Source organism: Endocarpon pusillum (genome assembly GCF_000464535.1).
Source record: "Endocarpon pusillum Z07020 unplaced genomic scaffold scaffold1300, whole genome shotgun sequence".
Classification (NCBI taxonomy): Eukaryota; Fungi; Ascomycota; class Eurotiomycetes; order Verrucariales; family Verrucariaceae; genus Endocarpon; species Endocarpon pusillum.
This window is the reverse complement of record NW_006913659.1, coordinates 497,198-519,455: the sequence shown is the minus strand read 5'-3', so window position 1 is coordinate 519,455 and position 22,258 is coordinate 497,198. Positions and strand designations below refer to the sequence as shown.

General features: G+C 51.2%; 5 protein-coding genes across 5 annotated transcripts; 3 read left to right on the top strand and 2 right to left on the bottom strand.

The window, feature by feature from the left end:
• Positions 1–434: 434 nt before the first annotated feature.
• Positions 435–1,981, top strand: EPUS_00812 (uncharacterized protein; the record flags this gene model as incomplete). Its single annotated transcript, XM_007801592.1, has 2 exons — positions 435–1,473; positions 1,968–1,981. 2 exons carry the CDS (start codon positions 435–437, stop codon positions 1,979–1,981), a joined length of 1,053 nt encoding a protein of 350 aa, XP_007799783.1.
• Positions 1,982–2,882: 901 nt separating this feature from the next.
• EPUS_00811 (uncharacterized protein) lies at positions 2,883–4,793 on the bottom strand (the record flags this gene model as incomplete). The annotated part of the gene is made up of 1 exon (XM_007801591.1): positions 2,883–4,793. One exon carries the CDS (start codon positions 4,791–4,793, stop codon positions 2,883–2,885), a length of 1,911 nt encoding a protein of 636 aa, XP_007799782.1.
• A 4,568-nt stretch (positions 4,794–9,361) lies between these two features.
• On the top strand, positions 9,362–12,000 carry EPUS_00810 (uncharacterized protein; the record flags this gene model as incomplete). The annotated part of the gene is made up of 2 exons (XM_007801590.1): positions 9,362–9,395; positions 9,497–12,000. The coding sequence occupies 2 exons, from the start codon at positions 9,362–9,364 to the stop codon at positions 11,998–12,000; spliced, it is 2,538 nt and encodes an 845-aa protein (XP_007799781.1).
• A 1,187-nt stretch (positions 12,001–13,187) lies between these two features.
• EPUS_00809 (uncharacterized protein) lies at positions 13,188–14,114 on the bottom strand (the record flags this gene model as incomplete). Its single annotated transcript, XM_007801589.1, has 1 exon — positions 13,188–14,114. The coding sequence occupies one exon, from the start codon at positions 14,112–14,114 to the stop codon at positions 13,188–13,190; it is 927 nt and encodes a 308-aa protein (XP_007799780.1).
• Positions 14,115–16,501: 2,387 nt separating this feature from the next.
• Positions 16,502–21,125, top strand: EPUS_00808 (uncharacterized protein; the record flags this gene model as incomplete). The annotated part of the gene is made up of 4 exons (XM_007801588.1): positions 16,502–16,515; positions 16,569–19,405; positions 19,457–19,517; positions 20,069–21,125. The coding sequence occupies 4 exons, from the start codon at positions 16,502–16,504 to the stop codon at positions 21,123–21,125; spliced, it is 3,969 nt and encodes a 1,322-aa protein (XP_007799779.1).
• Positions 21,126–22,258: the final 1,133 nt, after the last annotated feature.

The following is a 22,258-nucleotide window of genomic DNA, read 5'->3' as shown; positions in this document are numbered from 1 at the left end:
CACGTCTTTTGATCATCTCGATCACTGCCTCTGATAACCTTCCACTCCGACTTCATCGAACGAGATGTTCCATGCTGAGGTTCCTAGATGACTGGCAGGTCGGCCGAACATCTGTCCACATCTTCTCGTGAAGCGTCCAAAGTCTTCTCTATATCTTGCTCATTCTCAACTTTCTTCTCCTACTCTTCTGATGCGTCAGCCAACACTGATCTGAAACATTGCCCTTTTCCTCACAAGTAAGGCGCCCACCTGGCTAATTGATCAGCCTTACTTCTGCTGTTCGAAGGCCAGTAAGCTGAAGTTCGTTCTCGATCACTGGAGAGGCCCTCAACCGCCCTTGCCGACAGCACCGTGGAGCCTGTAAACAAATTTTGGAGTGCTTCAAACTTCCTGCACCGGTGAAGCAAAAGAAACGTAAATCCACATCTCCAAAGATGAAAATTGAGTCGGTCTCAGTTGGGTCGAGTAAGTCTCAGGGAGACTTGCAGACCCCAGCAACCAGCGCAAGCAGCATACCTCGCCTCTTCGGACGAAAGTGTTCGACATGGGACCGAGAGGAAATCAGAGAAATACTTGACTATTTCCAGGTCGAACATTGGCGAAAAAAGAGGAAGACTACGCTCTTTGACCTTATGTGCCACAGGGTCGTGCAAGATCGAGGGGTTGATGAATCTGCCATTCCTGCAATAAGGCTTTTGAGATTCATACGTGATGATGACGGTGCAACCACGCAGCCACTCATAGGTGCAAAGCCCCGAGGAGGTGTCGAAAGCGAATCCGAGAATGGGGGCAGCAGTGGCACAGGAAATTCTCAAAACTCGTTGAAGCGAAAACGCGACGATATGGACGCTCCACGAATCACGAATCTCACGGACTATTGGCCAGGACTGCCAGTCCAGAATTGTGTGGTCTGTAGTACGGAGTTGCTTCGTACCGTGAACACGCCCTGGCGCCGTATAACATCAGGTTGTGCCCATCGAAGCACGATTTGCCTCGCTTGTTTGCAGCAACATGTCGAGAATCAGCTTGAAATGAACGCGGTGAACACAATACCCTGTCCTATGTGTCATGCAACATTGAGTCCTGCTGACATCCAAGCCTGGAGCAATCCGGAGTTTTTCGATCGATACGGGCGCATTTCCGTCCAGCAGGCAATGCATGAAGGCCTCAATTTCCGCTGGTGCGCCGCACCTGATTGCCAGAATGGTTTCCTTTGCGATCCAGAAAGCGAATCCTATGCGACCTGTGATGCATGTGGACGCATGACGTGCCTCAACTGTGACGTAGACTACCACGGAGGCATTTCATGCAAAGACTTTCAAGATCAGAGAACAAAGGCCGAAGAAGAAGTCCGCTTGAAGCAAGAACAGGACCAGCAATCCATGGCAGAGGTAACTCGGATTTCTGTCAGATGTCCTGGAAATGGATGTGGAACCCCTATCGAAAAGGCCGATGGATGTGACCACATGACCTGTAAGTATACTTAGTCCTTCCTGCAGATGATGCCCATTGATATGCACAGGCTCTCGATGCAAGCACGCGTTCTGCTACATCTGCCTGATTCCTTGGACACGCATCATAACCGAAGGCAATCAAGTTCATCGGCAAAGCTGTAAACATTACCGGCCTATACGTGAACGAGTTCCAAGCGAAACGAGATACAGAGATCAGGGTACATTCACTCCCCCAAGGGATATTTTGGAATGGCCAAACAGGGGCATCACAGATCATCCAGACAATGGCGAAGAGGAGTGCATAGCAAGAGAACGCATTGCTGAGGACGGTGCTTTTCTTCATGATGCCCATCAACAGACCGTCGTCCAACGTGGTGTCGCAGAAGAGGATGGTATCGGTATTGAAGCGGTTGAGCCAATACGGATGCAGGCAATATCACTACGCAGCTGGGCACAGGATCTCGGAGATACTGGCGAAGACCATCTGGAGCAACACGATTTAGCCGCTGACAGGCCAAGTCCTCTGAACTCATTCACAATCACCCCAGACATCCATTTCTCCTCAAATCATGTCCAAGCTCCCTAACCTAGTGGAGTGAAATTCCGCATCTCATGCTATCGATAGAGCAACTCCTTCCACCACGAGTCGCTCGCAGTCCGAGGACGAAGCTGGGAACTTTCCACACCAAAAGTTCTTGATTTCCTTTCAAGCACCGGCAGTGTCACGTGCACGTTCCGTTAGCTCTGCCTTGGCGCTGCTGCTTCTTAGATTAGCTCTTGCTGCTCCCCAGCTTCTCTCCTTCATCCATACTAGAATCAATCAAATTGCTCCCATCCATTGCAGGTAGGCATCTCCAATTTACACAACTCCGTCACAACGACGATCCAGACTACCAGGCCGAAAACAGCCAGTGGCTTTCAACATCAAAGTCGTCGATCTCGGACCTTTCTCCCTCGTGAATACTGGAACCAAATGGCAAGTTCGGTAGGAGGGACAGTGGGGCTTGATATTCGATTATTTTCATTCCCTCGGCGCCAATCTAACCGCATAGAGTAACTAGCTGGCTTACAAGTTATCATAACTTAGTTGATCCACAAATTGAATAAGAGCCTCATCATATATCTCTCTTCCTACGGCCTTATCCTAGCGTTCGGTTTGGTCACTTAGTTATGCGAGCAGAAGACACGAGGGTCTGGCGCACGTGGGCACCAAAAGCGGTGATTGGCAAATAGTTTATATATCTGCCGAAAATGCAATGGGGGTATCAATATGCTAAGCTAGTGAACGCGTGTAGAACAAAAGTTCAGAGTGTCCGCTCCATTTCGGCCTGACGCAATACGTTCAGCACGGAGAAAGGGGGCTTGAGGAAGGAAAGGCCCAAATGGCCGATGTGTCACTCCATCTACAAGTCGAGCTTCATCACTCATTTATTCAACCCGCAGAAACAGATCCTCCCCTCTCCTTGTAGGCGTTAATTTCGGTGTCCAGAACGGCGGGCTTTTCAGACCTTGCCCACCCTTTGGGGGAGGCGTCTTCAAAACGGTATTCATACCGTTGTCGTTCTCCGTATCGGATCCCTTTCTGGCTCTTGTCTCATTTTGGTTATTAACCTGGTATCTACTCCTCGGGAGCGCATTTGCAGCCGAAGAGCTCAACCTCAGACCATGTTGCAGCATCTGATCTGCCGCTCTGTCACCCTTTCGCTTGGCCAGTAACGTTGAGGGAGACTCGTCTCTCTTCCGCAAGGGCGACGATGCGGATGAAGATGCAGTGGACAACAGACTTCGCTCATCCAGGATGAGGTGGTCTCTTCTTGATGCTGCTTCTGTAGGGGTTCGCGATGGGGAGCTCGTTCGACCTAATGGGTCGGCAAACTCTACCACTCGGGGTCGAGGTTGCTTTTCAGCTTGTTTGGAGATGGCAGCTGGGCGAGGTGGCGAAGGATAGGCAAGATCATTTAGTGGGCTGGTAAGTCGCTCGATTGGCGAAAGAGAATAGTGGCGAGGAGATTCAAGAACTGGACTCAATGGTGTAGGTCTCAACTGTTTATCTGTTTCTTGTTCTGGGGTAGTATCTTCGTCGTCCTCGATGTTGGTTGCGTCTGACGCAGAAGAACCTCGTCGTAAAGGAGGAGCTCGACGTGAGCTTGATGCCTCAGAATGTGCCCCTGGCGGCGATGGTGGCAGCAATTTAATTGTCTGAGCAGGTATTGGGTTGGGTGCGACCTTTTGGTCTTGCAGATATGGATCATATTTTCGCTGCGCTTGAGAAGGATGTCCTGGTTGCAGGAAATTATTCTGCCTTGGAGGCAAGATAGCTCCCGAAGCCATGGAAACGTTTCCGTTGTCGTAGACTGGCGTAAGAGGAATCTTGTCATTCACACTCTTCGCTTGTCCTAGCCTATACATCTGTGCTCTAGGATCTGTAGGTAACCCATTTCCTGTCCGGGAAGAAACAATGCGCGGTGGTTTATTAGCCTTTTTACGTTCCACAAAGGTGCTGGGAAATGTGACTGTGGGCCGCTCGGGTTGTCGCCGTTGTTCAAAGGTGGCTGCATTTTGCTGACTTTTTTTTAGAGGCGCTGGCCATAGGGAGTAATGTGGAAATTCTGGCAACAGCTGTGAAGTCGTCCGCTGCGACGAAATACTTGTTGGAGAACCAGCCTGCACGACTTCTGGGCTTACAGCGACACCAATATCTTCTGGCTTGATACTTCTTCGCCAGAAACTCCTCCGCTTCTCCTGAGTCTTTGTGGGAGGTGCATAAAATCGTTGGCTGTGGTCAGGGGTGGCTGCTCGAGGGTTTGAAACACCGGCCTCGATATGATGATCGGCCGGTGAGAACGGGGACGGTGGCTGCTTTTCGATACTATCGGACCATCTTGATCCTCGACGCTTCCGATTGATTTCTCTTCGCCTGCGGTATAAGAACAACAAAGCTCCGAGAACAAACCCAAAAATCGCCACAGCTGCTAAGCATATACCAACAATTTGGCCAGTATTTAGACTGCCTTGCTCTGAGGAAGTGGTAGGAGCCACGGTTGGAGATAAGCCTGAGGTTCTGGCCGCATCGGATTCGGCCGGTTGTGTGGTCGTTGAAGACGATACAGAAGCTGTTGATGTTGATGGGCTTGCAGAAGCAGTTTCACGGAAAGACGAAATCGAAGAGGATGTTGGGAAGGGTGGTAGTGGAGAAAAAGGCGCTGGAGTCGTTGAAGGCGCCCCTGTAGCAGTTGCGATTTGGGTGGTGTCCACGCTGGTCGTTGTGGGGGGGCCAATTGCGGGAGGAAGTGCTGAGGAGAATGCATTCGAACCGGGTGTGAGATTAGACGTCGCCATCGGAACCACTGTAATAGCGTTGTGCGAAGGCCTAATAGCTCGAGGAACGTTTGCACAGATTGAAAAGATCCCCTTGTCAACTTGACCCTCCACCGCACAATATGAATTTTCGCAAATAAGAGCAGCCTCGCCAAGGGTGAATCCGGTAGTAGTATTAGTCGTACATAGAGTATCAATACTCTTGGAGCTGGACGAAGGATAACTGTCTGCTATGAAAGCACGGAGGCAGGGTTTGGAGCAAGCAGGGAGAAGGACATCCAAAGGCTGGGGTATAACAGGTGACGACGTATTAGACCCAAGCTCAGCCGCACGACGAGACAATGAGGACGTGGAGAGCAATCGTCGAGGTTGTAGCATGCTGTAAGTATTCTGCAAGCAAATCAGTTCCGTCATAGAAGCTTCTTTGTTGAACACGCCAATCTAGCAAGATGATCCGGTTGCGGATGACTCTTGTATTGCAGGGGCTATTGGGCTTCCCTTTGTCTTGACTTTGGGAGTAGAACATACCAGTGGAAAATCATTCCCAGGCGAGAACCATCATGACAACATGAGTTTAGTCGTACAATAGGAGAAAGATAGGAAGAAAGGCACCATGGCAAAAGACACGGTGTAGGGCACTTGGTGATAGTTGAGAAGCGCGCATAACAGAGGCCTTGGTGTAGATTTTGTCGATATCTCGTCTGCGATGATGTAGCAGGACAGAAGCATGGCAGCCAATGCTGACGTGAGGGTTACGCGCCATCGTGAAACCTATCAGGAACTTGTTGAGCGCTGATGGCTTGGAGTGGATTTGTTTGAGGTGTTGATATTCACTGCGGTACGCGCCTGGTCAGTGGTCGCTGCTTAGGGCGGGCGGTAAGCAGGCGACCAGCTAGGCCCGATGTGTAAGACAAGATGTGGTTTGTCCTAGTACTAGCAGTGACCACGTGACGCAGCCTTATGCGATAGGGCCCCTCGGGCTCTGCTCTGGCTCTTCTGTCTTGCTCAATAATGCATGGTCAACAGGCCATCCCCTCTGTAATCCAGAGTGTCCGTGGGCGCAGTACTCTGGGGCGCAGTAAAGCTGCATCTAGTAAGCGCTAGACTGGGTTCACTTGTAGCGGTGGCTTTGTGTAAGAAACTGCTCCAAGACCCTCTCTGCGGAGGCTGTGTCTTGGGGGTATGTGAAAATAGGAGTTTTCAGGCAGCTCCCCTTAATCGAGACAATGCTTTGGGGGCTTCAGCATAGTAGGTGCATTAACTAGTGGTGCTTGATCTGTGTAAAAAGAAAACTGGTGATTCTGAATTCTCGGCCTGCAATCGCACATCATATCACAAATAATGGCGGCTACCACCTATTCTAATATATGACCGGGTACGTAAAGAGCCTACAATCCAACATACATGGAGCAATTATGGCGAAAAAGTATACAATTCATCAAGTATGAAAGTCTTGAATTGTCGAGTGGCATTTGTTGCTATCCACCACCACTTGTATCAAGCAAAACTAGGGCTCTGGTGACACGCTCGCAGCAGTACACACGTGCCTTCTCGCCCACAAAACGTACTGACTGAACAACTTCAAGCAATCCACATCCTGAATTCTGCTTAGGAAGACGAGACTCTGCCCTCATGCGTTTCCCTATTCGTATGAAAAAGGACGAGGTTGCATCAAGCCGTGATTAATGTGGGCACTTTTCTGGCCATGGTAAATCGCTCGCGACAAGTATGAAATGGGATATCATGGGTGCCGAGGGGATGTCGAACCTCGTCGGATAGCGAGGGCAATGGACGGTAATGGGTTCGGCATACATTAATACTTGAGGATAATGTAGCTGTGATCAAGGTCAGCAAAAACTTGGGGAGATCAAATTGCAGCGAAGCATACAGTGCGTGAATAATGCCAGGAATGTAACCAAGGACCGTCAGAAGTATGTTGATTAGCAAATCGCTGCCACATCCGCGCTCTAGGAAGACGCCTAAAGGTGGCAGGAGGATCGCAATAATAATCTTGAAGATGTCGCTGGAAATGGAGTAGTTAGCAAAACGTCGCAGTCAAGATACTCTCACTTTTATTGTTGTTCTTGTAGCCATCCGAAGACGCTGCGACAAAGTGGAGTAACAACGCTCGAGGTGGACTTACGAAGCTGTGAAAGGCATTGTGGAGGTAGTTACAGGAGTGTGAAAGCAGCAGAAACGAGGTTTGGTGTTTCTCAGTCGGTAAGAGGGGAGTTGGAATATTTGGTGTGTGGGTAGCCAGAAGAAAGAGGAGGGAAAGGCAGAAGGTGAAGTGATATAGCTATCGAAACACAAGAGGCCGGCTCAGTCCGGGCGGCAAGTTGGCAGAGCGGGCAGAGATGGCAAGCATGACCCCCGTGACTTGCTCCACTATTGGCACATGACGCCCAATCAAACTGGCCATGAACCTTGGCTGCTGCTGCCAGCCACCCATATTGCTTGAATGTTCGTCATCAACCCTTGGCCGATAGAGCTCTGCACTCACCCACCCACTGCACTGTGGACTGCAGGCTGCAGATTGCAGTGCCAATGTGGAAAGTCGACGAACTCCGAAGGCCGTCAACACGTCACCTGTGGCTTTGCATGCAGCATATTTGTGGCGCATTCGTTGATCAAGCGACCGTTCATTCTTGGGAAGCAGATCTTACGTACGGAGTACTAGATCGCCATACCACTTACGTTGTAGCAACCGCCAATACAGTACGACTACTATTAATAAGTTGCTCACTTCATGAGAACTTCCCTGGGCCTGCCTTGAATTAACTGCAATTATCATGCATCTTTGCGTGGAGCTTACGTTTGCAACTCTTTATGGTAACTGCGTGACTTGTGTTAGACAGTACTACTCGATGCATATGCTGGTCACGTCGTCAGGGTCAGAGGGCAGTGTGAAGTATCAAATCTTCTAGTTGGATTGTGTTCTACCTCGTATGCCCGGCAGAGCTGAGCACATACACCAGCGACCACCGGCAGCATAAGCTTGTGGAAGCACCAGTCAGAATGAGAGTGATGCTTTTCCTACATGTCAGATCTCGAACGGTATGATTCTTGGCTCTCCTTCGCTACGAGCAACAATGAAAGCAGAGAGTAGTTACAATCCTCCTAGTCTTAGGGCTGCCCTATAGGAAGTCGTGTATGAGCTGCACGCAAACCTTACATGGAAATTTCCGAGAATGCCTACGCCTAGAAAATTTGGCACTGCTTTGAAGAAAAGTTCGCATAGGGCATTGCACATGGCAAGCTCACTTGAGAGGTTGCCACATACATGGGCTGATTGAGTGATATATGACTGCAGGCAGTAAACTGGTGAAGGATGGCTGAAAGTGGCGCGGGCAGAAATTTGACGAAACGCTGGCCGGGGGTAACACAGTCACGCATGGATGGTGATTGCCTGCAATTGCTAATTGAATCAGTCTCTTAGATCATCATTTCACCTGTTTCCTGGAGTATTTCTTCTGTGGCAATGGTGGGGATATCCTGACACAAACTGACCTGTTAAGTTGTTTCAAGGGTTCTTGATGGCACGGCACGATCAAGATGGTGTCACATTGCCGGCGCGGCTCTTCTTAGATCCGGTCCTAGAAACTCCATCTGCCTCAGACACACCCAACTATTTGCAAGCTCCACCACGAAGCACTACTAGTGCTCGCTTGCGGGCTCTCCTGGACGCAGATCTATTGCAGCGTCCGAAAAGCGTTATGTGATCGTCCATTACGATTGTTTCAAGGACGCGGAGCTGTATTGAACGAGTGGCTCGTACACCAAAAGTGTGATCCAGCTCATTGATTCCCCTCGTACGAGCAACACGAGAGCAATGTCGTCTGTGAACGTCAGGTGACTGCAGGACAGAGGTCATTCCGAAGGATCCGCAAACAGGAGCACCCAGGTCGGGGACATCGTATCCATGCTGCTGTTGATCAACATTCAGCAGCGGAATAATGGTCCAGGCGCGTCGTCGCGGCTGTGGCACGCGAAATCATTCTTGAAGTAGCCTGGGTCAAGGACCTGAGTCCTCTTCTCCGCACATGGACATGAAACCCTGCGATAACTCCTTACCATGAACCTTTCAAGGGGCAGATCATGTTTTGACCCCGTTCTCATCCACTTGCCGCTCCAATCGCTTGTCGAGCTCGCATCTCGTCACCGTCATGCATACGGTGATCATGGTGGTCTCGAATGACTCAGCATGGGCAAGCAAGACGTTGCTGAGAAGCTTGTTTCCATCACGTGGGGCTGTTTTCGGGCTTTAATCACCCATGAAACCGGAGTATTAGTGTCAAACTGATCACAGACAACGTCGTGAAACTACTGCTCCACGGTATCAACTATAACAGCAAAGGCTTTGCATGATTACGGGGTCGAGTGCGTTAAAGTGTATAAAGAATCACTACGGCCAGGTTTATCCGGCTTGCGTAGATCGGCTATAACGGAGCTTGGCCCCTTTGTTGTATAGTATTTTCTTCATCTGGTGTGGTCAGGGCACAATTCCCTTCAAGCTTCATCATATCGTATATCTAGAGATTTCTGAAATACACAGGTATGTCGTCTCGAGCAATACCCGATCCTGCACCATGGCTGACAATCAAGATCTGTCAGACGCTCCTCGTCCGCTGCATCAGGCACATGGCAGCTTCTCTTGCACTAAACGCAGCCATCTGTATCTCTCCCTGCTCAAGCTCACGTCATAGAAACTGATGTGTGTCTAGGCTGTTTTGTCAGTGGGACCGGTACAGTCGCTTCATGGGGATGGCTTCGGAAGACTTGGATCATCTATAGAGTAGCCTCAAATACGGCCAGTGAAGATGACATGCAATTTTTTCAGAGGGCAATCAAGGAGAGCACCGAGTTTGAACGTCTGGCGAATCAATGGCAGAACATATACAGCGCCTGCCATTGTAGCAGTCAGTGCTGCGGCTGCAGTTCAGAGAGGAGCAAGTATGCGGCGCGAATACGGATTGCAATCAGGCGTGTCAAAGATGGCATGGAATTGCCTCCATGGGGTCCTCCCCTTCGTAATGGGGATGAGAACCCCAAGTTTGCGCACACCCCACCGCACAGACGAGACGAACTGGAGATAATGAATCTGCTTTCACAGCCACAGAGGGCCGGGGCGCCTGTGATTGACATTTTACGAAGAACAATCGCGGAGAAATCCCGCAAACGCCCACTGAAAGCCCAGAGGCTCAAGGACGAATGCAGTAGACTCGAGCGTGAAGCCCACGACCTGGCTGTTGCAGCGACTGCTGCATCCTCGGCCTTGGGTAGACGCTCGCCAGATCCTACCACCATGAGAGCAGCGGAAGAGGCCCAGGAGAGATTGGAGTGGGCCCAGAAAAAGGCCGAGCTCGCCCAACAAGGAGCTGAAAAAGCCATAAGATTGCAACGATTTATCGAGCAAATCGACCGGGATGGCTATCCCGGTCCGAATGGAGATTGGGGCAATCGACCACCAGGCCATTGGGTACCGTGTGCTTTTGGACCGGATCCGGATCATGATCATGATCCAGCCGGTTCGGATGCGCCTCCTCCATCTAGGTCCCGCCGTAACGGAGATGGCCGACCGACCCCAGCTCCAAGTACTCATGCTTCATTCCGCACTAGCACAACCCGCACACCGCTCGCAAGAAATCCAGGCGGAGGAGTGCCTTCTCCCGCAGGAGGTGATGAAGTTTCGCCTAGAGAGAGTCGGTATAGACCCGTAAAAGGTCAATCTGCAGCAGCTCGATCTACACCACCTCAGCCGGGAACAGCTGCATCTGGGGGGAGAACTTCCCATACGAATCCATTTGCCGGAGTTGCACCTCCCTTGGATAGTATTCATAGTCAAAATCTTGACGAGATAGACGCTCATACGCCCAGGACGCTTTCTAGTGTGGGCGGAACAGCATTTGCAGGCGGAGAACCACCTAGAGCATCCCGCCTAGGTGTGCATTCTGCCTTCCATGAAGCAGCTCAAAGGGACGCAGCTTTTTCTTCCGAGGCACCTGCTGGGATGCGGCCGAATCTTTCATCAGCCAGTCTGTTCAGCTGGACTGACCAAGCGATCGCTGCAGTCCACTCTTCAGGTAGCCTACAGGATGCCGTGCGTCGCCAAGCTGCATCAGGCCAAGCAGCGTCCGCAGGAGGGCTAATTGGGGACCCACGTGCACCTGCACCCGTGGTGGGAGAAAGACCTGAACATATGGCGAGCCTGTCCTTGAGAACCGGGCGCGAAGGCAGACCAGCCGCCACAGGTCCACGTCGAGCTGCACCAGCTGCAACTGCTAGATCTCCAGCCTTACCTCCACGTGCATCTCGTGGCGGAGGCGAGCCCGGCCTGCGTGATACCACAATGCGCCAAAATGTCGCCCCGCAACAGGCTGCAAGAGACAGGGCTGCGGCTGGTCCAAGTGCTCCTGCTGCTCAGCCTGAACGTGCACCTACACCTGCAGGAATGTTTCCCTTTGGTGCGAAAATGTTTGGGTTGGGTATAGCACTTGGTCGAGGTAGAGATCCAGATCCGAAGACAGGTGGCAGCGGAGCTTCAGGCGGGAATCAAGGGTCCGCTGGGAGCTCCCGTAGCGGAGGAAGCGCTAGCCAATCCGGCCTCGTATTGCAGGGTGCAAGCCAATCCGGAGGTGCTTTTGCACCGCCAGAGGAATCGGGTTCTGCAGATTCGCCTCGCAGTAGACACGAGGGCAAAGTCCTAGCCCGTGTTAAACAAGAAGAAGAGACTCTCCGAGTCCAAGGCGGATCCACCCCTCGATTCGGTACTCTCATATCCCCCATCGCAAGCCCAGGGTCGCAAGGCTCTCTCAGTTCTCAGGGCGCAAGTTCTTCACGTCGCCGCGCCGCCCTCCCCGTCCGCTTGATCCCCGAAGGTCCCACCTCCGCGTCCGCAAGTAAGCGTCTCTTCGCTACCCGTGCCGAAGCTCAAGCTCCAGCTCTAGCTCCATGTCCAGGCCAGGACCCCAGTCTTCAGCTCCTAAGATCTCGGTTTGCAGATTCGTCTGATGGATCCGAGACCGGGTCTCCCCGTGTGGCAGCCGACTCGCCGTCTGTAAGGTACGCGCAAGAATACTCCCACGGAAGAGGCGGCACGCCCCAGGGATGGGGAAAGGGAAAGCCCCTTAGCCAAAGATCGAGACCATACGAATCTGGAGCGGTGGGGGATACTCCGACGAGGCCGCTCTTAGAACCACCCTCCTACGGGGGAATGGATAGAGGATAGTAGCCAAGATATTGTCAACCGTCTCCTGTCTCACCATGATACTTGGGTAGCTGGGTCGGAATTCATAGGCGTAGGTAGGATTTGGCACTTAGATGAGCAGAAGGCACTTCCATTCACACTTGCTGTTTTCTTTTACCCCCCTGACGCTGACACTGAGGCGGACATGACATAACGAACCAAATTGACTGCTTGTGCAATGCGTAGAAGCAAGAGATAGACTCGTCGCCTCGATAGCGTCGACGCTCCGGAATTCGAATTTGAACTCGAAGTCTTGCATGTAGGAGCATGACACGCATGCACGATCAAGACACCAGAACAGCCAGCCAGTCAGCGCGCCTTGCTCAACAGTATTCCTTTTCTTTTCTATCCTTTTCCATGCAGATGCAATAAATTCTCTGTATTCCGTTCTCGCTCTCGGATTCTCTGTCGAATGGTCTGGGGATAGCTCTCGGAGGAGTTTCATCTGATGTTGTCATCTCATAGATGATTTGGCTAGTACTTAAAGCCCATGCTGGGTGTGAGTCACTTGTCTGAAACCTTTGCTGAATGATCCCGGCTGGGAAAGCATGGTATGTGGCATAGAGGCTGGCATGTGTGCCTACCGTAAGGAAAGCGGGGGTAGAGTCGTGAAAGATGGTGCACAGATCAACTCTAATGTGCTTCCTTTTTCTCCTTCTCCCTGATGTGTTGCGGTTACGGCGCTCACTTAGACTCGACTAGAGGGCAATGATTTCCACTTCGATCTCTTCGACGGCGTGTATGGGTATATGTATGTATGCTAGTGCAAAACAAGAAGGTCGATGAGGAGAACAATGCAGTATCCATTGGTGTTGCAGTCTGTTCTGACTCGTTGGTCATCTTGAAGTCTGCCGCGACAGGTGATGCGTGTTGCGTGTAGAACGCGAGGCAGATCGGAATCGTGGCGACGTATTTTGGATGAAGAGACAGGCGAGATTGGTGAGGACGGAGAGAGATGGGAAGGGGGACCTTTGGTTGTATTTTTTCTCAGTTGGGCAGCAGATGAGTAGGCATGTGTGGATAGATAAAAAGGGGGAGGTTGGGATGGAGAAATCAGCAGTGATGGTGGTGGTCATGGAAAAGGTATGCGAGCTTGTAACGCATACTAGACAGGAAAGGAGTTGCGGTGTCTCCCAAAGTTCGAGACCCCGAGGAAACAACTTTATAAATCATCGATGCTGCCTCTGTACCTTGACTGGCGGCTTTTCCGGCGTCTTATCTATTGATATTTCAGAGGCCGACTCCTGATCATCTTCCGCGATCGGGCCATCGTCGATGAAATCGTCCATTTCCGAGTCCTCTTCACCAGCTTCACTTACGTCTTCCTCTTCCGACGTGTCATCTTCCCGATCACTTGGATGGCTGTCCTCGTCACTTTCTTCAGCTTCGTCGTCCACTATACCTCCTTTGCGTTGCAGGATGGGAGCTTCTTCATCCTCGTCCTCGGAATCGAGTTCTGAGCCATCGTACTCAGCGACGATCCCGTTGGTCATGGGCATGTCTTCGTCATCTTCGGACCCCTCCTCGTCCACTGGTATCAATTCATGGAGGTTCTTCTTCCTTGCTCCACTTTCCGCGGTTAAAGCAGCCCTAGTATCACCATTGACGACATCCTCCTCCTCGTCGCTGTTGCTGCCCTCCTCTTCACCCTCGATGTAAATGACATGGCCCTCGTCCGGATTCCTGACTGGACCTCCTTCGCTTAACAGCTGTTTCCTCAACCCCAATTGCGCATCTAGCATGTCCAGCTTCCCCTTAAGCAGCAGTAAAGAGTCCAGCGTTTTCGACCGCTGATTGAGTACCCCATACAGAGTTTTGATCTTATTTATAACATCAGGTTGACCACCAATGGCGCCCCCATGCGCGACGCAGATCCATTGTACCCACACCAGAAGATGCCCATATCGTCCCGGTCGACCCGATAGGCGCTCCGCGAGCTTCTGTATCAGGATCCCCGCCAATTTCGAGTCTAAGCGTTGCACGGTGGATCGGATGATTTGGGTGTCGGTATTGTGGAAACATGATTCGAGAAGGTTGTTGTCGTTTGTATGGAGGGCTTGAGTGAGAACGGTGGAGAGTGAGACACCCGAGCGCATTGTCATGTTTCTGGCTCGCACAGGCAAGCGTTAAGATGTCAAAATCAAAATCATTGAATGTCGGAAGATCTTTGCGATGTAGCTTTACGGGCGCAGTTTGGGAGTTTGAAAAAAGCTTCGACACTGCAACCTCTCCAAGGCTTTGCCAAGTTTGAGCTTAGGCATTACTAGTTACAATACTTAGTACTTAGTGCATCGGTCGTTCTCCCCGTCGTACTACGTACTATTGCTTTTGCTATTCTCCCTTCCTTCCCGCCTCGTCGCGCCGTATATGTCCCCGTTCACCCTGTCATGCTTTGTCTATCCACCGTCCTATCACAGTTGATCATTTTCCATGCATCATTCGTTCAATTTGAGACGGGACTTGCTGGTGGACAAACCAGCACAAGCGTAACCCCTGCGGAAAGGGCCATTACCTACCATCTCTCTCATATCTACTCCGTTATCTGTATATCAACCATATCACCCGTCTCACTGCCTTTTGAGACCTTGATGCTCTGTGCAATATGTTGACCACCTATGCTTATTGAGAATGCAGACTCCAGAATAGCTTGGAAGAGATGCTTGGAGGGCGATGCCAGAGATTAACGATTATAGGAGGGTCTCCTTGACCATCTCGCAAGCAACTTTTCTACATCTTTACTTTTATCTCGACTCAAGCCATTGGTTTGAGGCTCCTTTTGGCTACGAAAAACCCATCTTCGCAGCTTCGATGTCATATCCAGCACGCTCTCACATAATTGGTAAGCCTTGTGTACGTCTGAATCAAGCGTCCTGCAAAACCTGCAGGATACAGGCACATTTTGCAGCAAGGAATCTGATGCTTTTGTGCTCATGGACTATGCACAGGCTCTCCGTGTGACGAGTGAAGTCTGCTTTTACTCGATCCGGGATCACTCTCAGACGTGGCACAGGGCGCAGTCAAGCAAACTCTTGGTCGAGTCCACTTCCTGGACCCCAGATACACCAGCCAGGACCTCTCGAAGTGCTTCGTGCCGGTACCATACTACGTATACCAGCGTGGGAAGGTACAGATGCAGCATGGCGATCTCAGATCTATGACTCATAGCCTAGGATTGTTGAGATCAGCGTCTTCATCGAATGCTTTGAGCCTCAAAATATATGAACGAACAGAAAGCTGTGCTTGCGACAAGGCTGCTGGCAAGGACTTGATGACGAATCAGCAAAAATCCTTACGGAATCCGTACGACCGAGTGACTGCACGTCTGCCTTGAGAAAGGCAGGCTGCGGAAATGGAGAAAAGGGGCGGCCGTTAGAGCTCGAGGTTTAGAGCTGGCAAAAGCTTGGCTGGAGTGTGGCGCATTGGCCACCTGGATTGGAGGGTCTAGCACCAGTGGGGGTTAGAAATCATGGCCCTTCGCAGAGCTGTGTACCCCACAAAACTGGCCACTAATTTTGACCCCTGGCACGGGCTGTCGAGGAGTAGATTTGACGAAGCTAGTGAAGGCGCTAGCAAGGGACTCGCAGCGGGGATTGGTTGCAGTCAGCCAATCAGTCTCGGTAGAGGACAGGTTGTGAAATGCATGTTGAACACGCTAGTGATAGAACGGAGAATCGCCTCAGCGATACATAAATAATTTACACACCCCGTCCGCTGCATTTTTCACCTCACTCTCCAATTTCTTGTGCCCGCTCCGCGTCCCATCACAACGCCCGCACTGCGACAACAACCGCACTTTATCCGATTCGCCCGCGCATCTTCTTTCGACTCAACCACAATTAATCCTCATATCCGCGCGCATACCTTACGTCATCCGGGGATCGCGCCCATCATTGCACTGCATTGATCAGGTCTTGTCCAATAAAACAAGTCAAATGACGCGTGTTTTCCACGACAAGTCTTAATCGACACTACTGAACTGCATGCTTCTTGGCGCCCTTCGGGAATTGCCGGCAAGACCAACTTCATCCGTCACATGACCACCATCAGCAGGCGTCGGCTGTTATCTGCACCTTTTATTGTCATTATCGCCATAAGCGCGTCGCCTTCGATATTGCCACTTTGCTGTGTCATCATCAACGGCTCGGCCTCTTAAATACGTCTTTAATCAACCATTTCTTCTTTGTGGCGCTGTGTTGTTCGTGCATTTTCTAAACCTTTCCTCGGTGTGATCATATTCTGGTCATTTCGTGATCAGTCATAGCCTGCCTTTTAAGACTGCGGCCAACAAACCTCAACCTCTGCTCCGAAGCTGCAAATTCGCTTTGACCATTCGCCCTATACAAAAAGTCTTGCCAGGCTTCCAAGCGAAAGGGGATCCATCAGCTTAAAATTTCCCAGTACCTAGTAAAGCTGCTGCCTTTTCTGCCCGCCGGTCGGGATCTATTCGAGAACGTTTACGCAGTATCCGCAAATGGAGGTGACCATGGAGTTCTCGAGGTGAGTTCGGTCATGACTGTCTCACCCCAAGTTTATTGACCCGGAAATTCTAGGCGACCTGAAGAGCTTGCCAAGGCCGAAGGTCTTTCTGACAGGCCACCCACACCAGAGCCAGAAAAACAACTTGAGCGTTACGAAACACATAATGTTGGCGCAGTAGCTTCAAATGCCGAGGATGTGCAAACACCTCTACCCTCAAAGCCAGCATTCTCGGTTGCAACACCACCTGCACTGGACAACTTGACTGAATTGCCACTTCAACCTGTCCAGGAAATCATGACTGACTCCGAACCTCAAACTGATCGTCTTGTTCATCCTTCTACCATGGACGACACTCCGCATCAGAATGGGCGTGCACATGACGCGTTTCCAACGACTAATGGTGCGCCTTCTCCTCAGATGAATGGCAACTTGAGCTCACCACCACCTTCAAACCCGCCCCAGACGGAAAGCACGACCACCGACATAACACTATTAGCTTCTTCGTCTTCTTTACAAGCCTCATCTTCATTCGACTCCTTCGCGCCTTCGACTACTCAAGTTGGGACTCAGAATTCGGCCACAACCGCCACTCCCCAAGACCCTATAGATCCTGTGTCTGAAGTGCGGCCTGCACCAGAACAAGCGCCCACTTCTGACATGAGATCTTCACCTCAACCTCTGCCTCAAGAATCCGAGACCGCACTTCGAATCAAAAACGAGAAGCACCAGCAAGATCTCGCGAATGATCCGGAGTTGGCTCAAGGACTCGCAGCAGGTGGCAACGGTCCTATTGAGCGCACAATTTCTCCCCAACCTGCATCGATTCCTGTTGAAGAGCAAAACGCCTTGACTTTCGATATGGATATATCTTTTGACGCCGCTGGTCATCAACCCGCTACCATGAATCCCCTTGCGGTTACCGACATTGCTTTACCGTCTCCTCCACCACCATCAGAACCAGCGCATGCGACTTTGTCAGCAGATCAACCTCTGGCGCCTGCACCTGCTTCTGCTGCTCCAGAATCATCTGGTCACCTTCAAGTAGATCGACCAATGCTTGACGCGCCTCCCTCTCCTGGAAAAATCTCGCGCGACCGAGATGAGGAGGATGATGAGGAAGGTCCCGCAGCGAAGAGATTGAAATCCGAAGTGGCGGCGATGGAACCAGAGTTCAAGGTACCGGAAGCTCCTGTACGTCATTCACCTGCAGATCAGCGCACTACCGAACAATCGCCTCCGGCTGATGACATGGTCACACCTGCGAGGTTGGGACATATGAAAAAGGTGATCGCGAACTTGAAAAAGAGTGCCATCTCACAATACTTCCGTGAGCCCGTTAACCCCGTTGCTTTACAAATCCCCACATACTTTGATATCATCAAGCAACCGATGGATCTGGGAACCATGGACCGAAAGCTGAAGGGCTCAAAGTACCAAAGTGTCTCGGCATTTGTTGCCGACTTCAATTTGATCGTCGACAACACAGCACTTTTCAACGGACCGAACCACAATGTTACTGACTCAGGGGTGAAGATGAGGCATTCATTCAACAATCAAATGAGACAACTACCACGCGCTGATTTTGTGGTGCCTGTCAAGGAGGAGAAAAAATCAGCAAAAACAAAAGAACACCCTGTACGTACTGCTTCGCAACGACGGCCATCTACATCGCAAGCTTCCATAGCCAGCACCACTCGATCTCCAGCTACTCCTGTATCAGGGACAACATTTGCATTGAACCCGCAGGGCATACCACTCATCCGACGCGACTCGACGGTTGGAGACGGACGTCCGAAACGCGCCATTCATCCACCCAAACATCGAGATCAGGAGTTTGGCCCTGGTCGGCCTAGGAAGAAGAAGTTCGAATGGCAACTCAAGTTCTGTAGGGAAGTCATCAATGAGATGAAGAAGCCTAAGTATTACTCGTTCGCCCAATTTTTCTACCTTCCCGTCGACCCCGTGGCGCTCAATATACCAAACTATCACTCCGTCATCAAGAAGCCGATGGATCTAGATACCGTGGAAAGAAAGCTGGAGAACAATCAGTACGAGAGAGCGCGAGATTTTGAAGAAGATATTCGCCAAATTTTCAAGAACTGCTTCCTCTTCAATGCACCCGGGGAATTCGTGCATACCGCTGGTCAGCAACTTGAGAAAGTTTTCGAGGACAAGTGGGCTACCAAGGATGAATGGCTTGCTTCACATGAGCCAGCATCAGAGCCGCAGAGTGCAGGCGACGAAGACGAGGAAGATGAAGCAAGTGAGGACGAGGACGACGACAGTAACGATGAGAGGACTGATGAGATTGCCCAGCTGAAGGCGCAGATTGCCATGATGAGCCAGACGATCGGCAACCTACAGTCAGCTCCGAAGAAGAAAAAGAAGACCACTCCACCAGCACCGGCTGTATCGAAGAAGAGCGGAAAGCCGAAGAAGAAGGACAAGCCGACAAGCTTTCCCGCACCCCAGCAGACCGGCAAGGATAAGAAGAAGGGCTCTACCAAATCCAAGCAGGAGAAGGAGCATTTTGTCACGTACAACGAAAAGCAGTACATCTCTACCGGGATCTCTTCATTGCCAGATGCGCGAATGTCCGAAGCGCTCAAGATCATTCAATCGAACGTTCCATCCCTCAAGAACACCCATGAGACGGAAATCGAGCTGGACATTGACGAACTGCCAAATCATGTTCTCCTGAAGCTTCTCAGCTTCGTCAAGAAGTATGGCGAGCATGCTCCACCTGAGCCGGAACCTCCTCAACAGCCATCGTATGCAGCTCCCATGTCAGCGACTGGCAAGCCAAAGAAGAACAAGCCTATGTCGAAACAAGAGCAAGAACAGCAGATTCGGGAGTTAAAAGGGAAGCTGGGTGTTTATGATGGTGGACAGACCTCCCCAGACCCGAGTGAGTACCGCTAGATCTGTATGATAGTATCTTACTGACAGGCCTGCCCAGACCGATCTGTCGAAAATGCTGTCGAGAGTAGTGACGAAGACTCTGAGGAAAGCGAAGAAGAGTGAATCGTTTCCTGGCCAAAACGATGAGTGCTATTGCATCTTTCGGTTCAGTGTGCAGCAGTTTTAGCGACTTGTTACAAGGGCGTGTGCCACTCTTCATCCAAGCGTTGAGGCAACCTGGCGGCAGCATTTCAACAATTACACCAGCGAGATTGCTTAGCGGTCTTCCATGCGGGAGGGAGGATCTCCTGAATTAGCTCACCGGACAATCAAGGACAATCAAGGAACTACGTGATAGCTTTTCACAGCATCATGACCAGGTCATCAGCATAATTTACTGGTTGATACGGATCTGCAGATGTGCACTGTTATTGGAGCAAACTGTGCCTCGCCTAACCCTACCCCTGTGCCCTGATTTCCCCTTGTGGATAGCAGTAAACATCTTTGGAACATACGTAGTAGGCCATTATTACTGTATTCGCCTTCGCGGCCGATGCGTCAATTCAGGGAAGCAGTGTTGAAGCATGATTCCACCCATAGCCAACTCAATCCTTGTATCAAACCCTCAATTCGCCTCACTCCATAGACACCTTACCACTAACCTCCTCAGCCCGGACGCCTCGACCCGCGCATTGAGCGAAGCCAATGCCTCGACCTCTCAAGCGCTACGCTCTCATTTGCTGCAAGCAGCGACAGAGGAGCTGCTGAAGTCGAGCATCAGGAATATTGCTACGAGAAGCGTGGAGAAAGAGGATGAAGAGGTGCTAAACTTTGCTCCCAAGCAGAGGGAAATAGTTGGCACGATATCCATCATCTTAGACGAAGCTCCCATCCTCGACCTCCACGGGGACGATTACGAGCTGCTCAGGCCGGACATTGACGCATTTCACGATCATATGGAAGAGATTGCAATCCCAGTGTCTGCAAGCCTCCAGCACCAGCATGATATCCTCTGCAAGATCGCCTCCTCTACTTCGTCACCAGTCGAGCCCGCCTCAGCCAAACAAGTGGCCAACAGCAAACGTACCCTCAACAAAACCGTCAAGAACACCACCGTCTCGTCTTCAACACCCTCGCTCCCTGCCCTCCTCTATCCGCTTCTACCCCAGATACCACCCCCAACCCTTCACTCCTCCCTACCCTCCCTCTACAATACAACCCTCCAACACAGCACCACCCACCTCACCCTCCTCCGTACAGTCCTAACCCACCTCGAGCTCACAACCCACGGTCTCCACGCACGCAACACCAAAGCCCGCTCCGCCCATCTCAGCACCGTCGCGAGTGCACTGGCGAAGAGGATCGAGATGGTATACTTGAGATATAGGAACAGCATGTATAACAAGGACGTGCAGACAGCGTTGGGCAACTATCAACGACATCTTGAGGAGGTGGAGGGGGAGGTTGAAGAGAGGGAGCGGTTTTTAAAGGGTGTAGTTGACGAGTTTGAGGGTGTTGGGTTGGGATCGGAGTTGGAGAATGGTGGGGAAGGGGAGGGGAAAGGGAAGAAGGGTGTGATGAGGGAGGTGGGGAGGAGGTATGGAGAGGTGTTGAGGGAGATTGAGAGGGTTAGGGAGGAGGTGGAGAGATTGGAAGGTGGGCACAGAGCTGTGCAACAGAGTCGAGCTGCAAAGAAGTCAGGTAGTGAAAGGGTTGGAGAGAGCTGAAGCTATAGGGCTGTCATCTCAAGATCACACTACGCGACCGGATCACCCCATTTCATCATGCGACGCTACAAAATGTGGCTTAGCTAGCATCCCATGATACGGTAGGTATTAACGATACACTCCAGCATCAGTCTCAGACAAGCTCTATGCATCCGCTCGCCTCCAAAAGGAACCAGCCTCCGAAGCTCATGGAGCTCATTCTACGACTGGGCGGCGCAAAAGACGGAAAGAGGTAGAAAACATGCTCCATCAGCAAGACCGACGATGCAGATGAGACCGAGGCCAGCAAATCCGGGACATGTGAAACTCGCCAGCCCGTAAACAAGGACAGTGATCATCGATTCCTGCGCGCAAGGCCCAAGAGAGCATGAGACAGCCGGACAGACATGCACCAATTCTGGACCAAGAAAGGACAATAGGGAAGATGGCGAAAGATGGATGAAATCGATAGGCATCAGAACCGGGGGTGGAGTCCGGAGCTGGAAGCAGGCCGACGGAGGCAGAGGGAGGTTGTAAGTAGATGTTCAGATACGTATTACTACTATATGGGAGGTAGGCAGGCAGACAGAAGAAAGAGTCAGACCCCGTCAATTCGAGGCAGCGGACCAGATCTATCCCATATGGACATTCCTCCTTACAAATCTATAGCAAGATTACTCGAACCAGATACACACGTCCTTTGCTGCTTTTGTTCCCTCAATCTCACACTCACACACACACTCTCTCTCATCCCTCCCCCTCTCCTCCTCATCATGACAACGATTGCAAAAACCTACACCCAGCACAGCTATTGACCATCGACCCGGCGTAGCGAAGAGGGAAAAAAAACACCACATCGAGGGAAAAGGAAGGGGAGGAACGAACAAATGAACGGAATGATTTAGTGATCGGTGCAAACAATGTCCCATATCCCCCACCCACTCCCCCCACCTCCCCAGTTTACATCGGGCATTGCGGCCCGCAACAAACAAAGTTTTCCGATTTGCTTTTTGCTGGACCGGATGGGGGAGATTCCGTCGAACATGGGAGGAAGGGTGTTAAGCAGGGATTTTTTTTCGATTATTTTTCACCCCGGCACCGGTTTAAGCGAGGTTGCGGTTGAGCTAGGACATGGGGAAGAAAGGTGAAAAGGG